Here is a 5503-nt window from a genome sequence, read left to right as displayed (position 1 = left end):
TGATTTTATAAAGATGTTTTATTATATATATAAAATTAAAGTATTAACTGTGGGAAGCAAGGACGGAGTCAGGTAGGCTCCAGGGGGTTCAGTCAAACCCCTTTGGCGAAAAATTACAGTGTATATATAAAATCAAAATTATTTTTTTATGTATATATAGTATATGTTGAACCCCCTTAGCTTCTTCGTGTATTTACTTATTCATATTTTTGAACCCCTTAGGTGAAAATTCTAGTTCCGTCACTGTCCACCGATGGGAAGAGTTAGCGAATGATTGATTAATTGCACATTTTATTCCTAGGAGTGGACGGTGTAAGCGCGCGCTGTGCGTATGTTGAAAGTTGATACGTATCGCATACTCTTTCTTCTTTGGGCCCTACAAATTGATAATTCCTCGCTCTTTCCTTTATTTTCTTTTATATAATATAAATGAACATGCTTCGAACTTTAGCAGATACCTAAATTACCAGCAGCCATATCTCTACAATCGATCACTTGTTCATCATATCGCTAGCTTTCTTACAACTGAAATGGAAAGCAGTATTAAGTGCAATATTGTTAGTGCTTCAGAAAAGCCTGACCGGAAAACACAGGAAAAGAACAGAAGAATACAAATGAAGTATCTTTGTTCTAAGCTTTTTTCTCTCATTCCTCCCAACCAGTCAAAGGTATAAACCCTATCTCTCTCTCTCCTACACACACACTGACACACAAGATCTTATCCATCTTACAAACCATGGTAACTTAATCTATATTTTCTCAATCAAGTATAGATGTAGGTCATTAAGCGAGAGGAGGAAATTTCTCTTCTTACTTATTTTAATTATTACTATTGCCACCGTGATCTTTCAGATTCAAGTGCAGAGTGAGTACTGTTAGACTGGCCAATATATCGATCCACATTTTCTTTCCAAGTGTTACTATTAGAAAAAGGATAGGATCAAGCTAGCATCACGTTGAGATGAATCCAGAATTTAAAGTTTATATGTTCTAGATTCTAGCCATTGAAGTTATTGAGTTTTAAATTAATAAATTGTACTCAATAAATGAATCTTTTAAGATAAATACAAAGGTCTAGACCAAAGTTACTGGATGCCACTTTCTGCTCTACTCCAATTTTAAAAAGTCTAGGTCTTTTTTGTAGTCGTAAAGATGCTCTCAAACGGAGAAAGGAAGAGAGGGATATAAGCATGATGATACAGTGTTATATTGCTTTTAGCAACTTCATTTAATTTCTCGCTATTCAACTTTCAACATTAACCTGTCGAATTTTAAGAACCTTTTTAAATTTTTTACATTTTAAAAGACCTTAAAAGGTTCTCTGCGCCAGTAAATTTACCTTTCCGAATGCAGGTGTGCAATTATTGTTAGGATTTGTAAAGGAATGAAGAGGTGTGAAGCCTTTTCCATGAAATGTGCAAAGAATCATAAATACTTAGTAATTACATCAGATTTTACTTAACAAAACATTCTGATCTTCTTCTTCCTTCTTTTCTGCAATTCAAATTATAATTTATGTGTGTGATTTCTACCGTCTTTTGCGTTCGCTGTTCACCGAGGTTTGAGGTACTGCTACGCCGGTGTTAATTCGTTCTATCATGGGAGGATATATTCCATAACCTCGGGTACTTGAGGGGAATAATTTCCTTAAGGACACACTGTGAATTCAGTGGACTCAAATTTATTTTCCTTCTTTCCAGATTTTGTTTTAGATTATTTTCCGAATACAGATGGACAACAATTATTGGTGCTACATACATTTCACTTGAACTTCAGATCCTCCAGTTTTTCACCCCAAGCAAGAGCAAAGTAAACTAGAATGATTCCATAGACATTAATTAATTCTACTTAGTCCACACATTCGCCATGAATCACTATTATACCTTTGCCTATATATAGTACTATATCATTTGTAGTATTAATTAGTACTACTATAAGGCATCTGAAGGCTACTTTAATTTTTGGTCAAAAGAAAAATATTATAGTACATGATTGATATGCATCATTACAAAATGAAGTGCTATTTATAAAAGTACTTTGCTGAATAGTTGTACGGTTATCAGAAGGCATCTATGTAGAAACCTAGCTAGCTAATCAAAGTTATCCTAGTAAAAGAAGTTCCTAATTTGTCTGTCTAAAAGATTTAAGGGTTAACAAAGGAGGAACTGCCAACTGCATATTTCCATGTAAGACATATCATTAATTTGTATTAACTCATTTCCTGTGCTTTGATTATTCTATGTTATCTGTGTCGCTTGCGTTACTTCATTTCCATATCGCTTTGAATCTCTTAGCCGTATCTGACCTCTTTTTATGTTTTTATTGAGTCGAGGGTCTCTCGGAAACAGCCATCCTACCTTGGTAGGAGTAAGGTCTGCGTACACTCTATCCTCCCCAGACCCCACGTTGTGGGATTTCACTGGGTTGTTGTTGTTGTTGTTGTTGTTAACTCATTTTAGAAGTTTAAATATCTGATGACTGTTAATAAATCGTGTACCGGATTCTTCCTAAAAAAGAACAGATTGGAATTCTTCTGTCAAATGCGTGTGGAAATTTTGTATTCAGATGCTTTCAACGGATAAATTGATTGAAAAGTTTCTACATTGGATAATATGCACTTGTTCAGTAATTTCTTTAGCAGAAGCGCTCCGAACCCACTGTGTCAGTCTATCATTGCCTTCTACGAGCCAACAATTTATTCAACCTAATTGTCCTGGTGTACTAACATTTCCTCGTCTGATATAATCCTTTCCATCAATTTATGAATTTCTAGTATAAATGCCTTTAAGCTTATGTCTCGCATATAAGGTATATAATTCGTTAGTATAAAGAATTCTATATCATTAGGTCATCGTTACATGTTACAGTAGCTAGGTAACTTATCTTATTTTCAAGATTACAAATCTCACATTATAAGGAGGCTTACCTGTAAATATTTGGGCGACCTGATAGGGTAAAACTTTTCTTATACTGATGATGTATATAACTTAAACCTTCTTGCATACATAGGCTGCACCATGATCCTATTTAACTACCAGTTTTAATTGGTTAACGTACTTTTTTTTCAGTACTGTTTTGAAATCAATTGAATCGGAGCTACTTAGCTGTTTATAGCAAATGAATTAGTTTCTTTTTGTTTTTTTAAAGAATTTGGATGCTTTATGAAAATATACACCAGTACCGTGAGGCATAATGGACAAAAAACTTAGCAAATGTTACCAACAACACAGGTTTTGTAATAAGATTTTACATTTCAGAGTACTGTTTACCATTCATGAATGTTCTTTGAAAGCACGTGCCTAATTAATTTCAAAGTCTTAAGATATATATATGCTATAGCCTTTTTTTGAATGTCTTAGGTTGTTACTTCTCCTTGACTTCCTAGTGATGAAACAATTTCAGGAGATGATGTCACAACAAGACCAAGTTGATGAAGCCATTAGTTACATCGGTAGATTAAAAGAAAGAGTAGAGGGATTAAAGAGAAGGAAGGAGATGGTTATAGCACAAAGCACTTGTACTTTAAGAGCACCTATGGTTGAAGTTAGAGAGTTGGCTTCAACTCTAGAGGTGATTTTAATTAGTGGTTTGCAAAAGAACTTCACCATGCAAGAGATTATAAAAATCTTAGAGGAAGAAGGTGCTCAAGTTGTTACTGCTAATTATTCAACAGTTGACGATACGATTCTCTATACAATCCACGCTCAGGTGATTCACATACTTCATCTGTTTCAATTTATGTGTTTTACTCTCTTCTTTAGCCTTTTCGAAAAAGAATGTCATGACTTTCTATATTTAGTAAATTTTTTAACTCCAAATTTGTACATGACATGTTTAAAAACCACAAGGTTCAAGGGACAATTAGGTACATTATACAAAAAGTTAGTTTAAGACCACAAGTTCAAAAGTTTCTCGTATACTTTGTAATTACTGTGACAGTCAAATTAAGACACATAAAATGAAATGGATGGAATATACGTTAAATTAGAAGTGTGAAAGATGATGGAAAATAACGTGCGAAGCTAGTTAATTTTGACAACTAATTAAACTAACAATGTTTTTCTTGTTATCTCATGTTTGCAGGTGAAAATTACAAGATTAGGGGTTGATGCATCAAGGATCTATTTGAGATTGCAAAAGCTGGTTTGCTAAATTCAATCACGCCAGCTCATGACGCGTCTTTTGACTATAATGGTTGGGCTTGACTCTGCTCACCGGTTGTACTGTGTATGGCGTGTGCCTCCAGATGCCTCCATGCAAGTGAAGGTCCAACAATGATCTACAAGGAGATATGTAAGCCATATACACGGATTTTTAGTTGATGAAACAATAATCATACTATTCATACTTTATGCCCAAAACAGCATAGACTATTAATTTGATTACATTTGTACTATTTCTTTTGTTGGTTATTCAAGTTGGCATGCTTGTTATGTACATCATACATTGAAATCATTACTTCCCGAAGACTATATACAAATAGCCAAATTATTTTATCTTTTCATTAATAATTTTGACCTTCTTGGGAGAGAGGTAATCAAGTGGTACTATGCCTTTTATTTCCATAAAACCTAATGAAACACCATAGACCATATTATCATATTCTTGTGGGGAATGCCAGTTCCCAGTAAACAACAATAACAAGTATGCGTCATTTTAAATAAATTGGATTAGTTATATAATGTTCACTAACTATATTATTTCATTAATTAACTCATCTCTACCAATGTAATACGAAATAAAATACGGAGTAGTAACAAAAATAAAAATAAAAGATTACTAGGTGTTGAAGTTTTTCAATATTTTTTGCCGATGTTTAAATCTCTGAATTAAGACTAAATAACTCTTAAAAAGCATAGAACGTAAAGTAAAAATGCCAACATAACTAACATTTATAGGTATCTCCAGGGATCGAGTAGCCACCTTAGGGGAAGTGGTGTCATGAGACACTGCTTCGTCGTAATGTAGATACAAAATATGCAAACAAAATTGTAGAATACTAATATCAAATGTTGAAATTTGACTGCCAACAACTACTAGTTCACTGCTCGGGCACATCGCTTTTCTGGTTAAGATCATCGATTCAAATCTCCATGGAAATGTGATTTAATTACATTTTTTAGGCCTCATTAGTCATTTGTCAATATTGCAGCGGTTGTATAGAATGGAACCAGTGACCTCCTCCATAAATGAAGTTCAACTAGATATTTCATCTTCACTAGTAATATTTATACATATATTTAAAAACAAATGAAAAATCTTGTGAAGGAGATTCGTCATATATGTACTTATTGAATTGTGTCTTGTAATATGATGTTATAGTAGCATATTTTTTTATGCTTTCTTTAAATATTGACACCACTTACGAATTTTTATTTATACGCGTATATAAATATTTTTCTTTCATTATATCTTATCTTTTATTTCAAAGCACACGACTTTATATAAATGTAATGTGTTAAGTGTCTTTATGTATGAGTAACTATTCTAGTAAAAAAATTAG

General features: G+C 33.2%; 1 protein-coding gene across 1 annotated transcript; it reads left to right on the top strand.

Annotated features, from left to right (window-relative positions):
- Positions 1 to 460: 460 nt before the first annotated feature.
- On the top strand, positions 461 to 4461 carry LOC132634256 (transcription factor bHLH162-like). Its single transcript, XM_060350534.1, has 3 exons — positions 461 to 668; positions 3403 to 3708; positions 4084 to 4461. Exons 1-3 carry the CDS (start codon positions 531 to 533, stop codon positions 4150 to 4152), a joined length of 513 nt encoding a protein of 170 aa, XP_060206517.1. The 5' UTR covers positions 461 to 530; the 3' UTR covers positions 4153 to 4461.
- The last annotated feature ends 1042 nt before the right edge of the window (positions 4462 to 5503 follow it).

This window comes from Lycium barbarum, chromosome 3 (genome assembly GCF_019175385.1).
Source record: "Lycium barbarum isolate Lr01 chromosome 3, ASM1917538v2, whole genome shotgun sequence".
Classification (NCBI taxonomy): domain Eukaryota; kingdom Viridiplantae; phylum Streptophyta; class Magnoliopsida; order Solanales; family Solanaceae; genus Lycium; species Lycium barbarum.
Note: the sequence above shows the minus strand (reverse complement) of the source record. Positions and strands in the feature narration are given on the sequence as shown.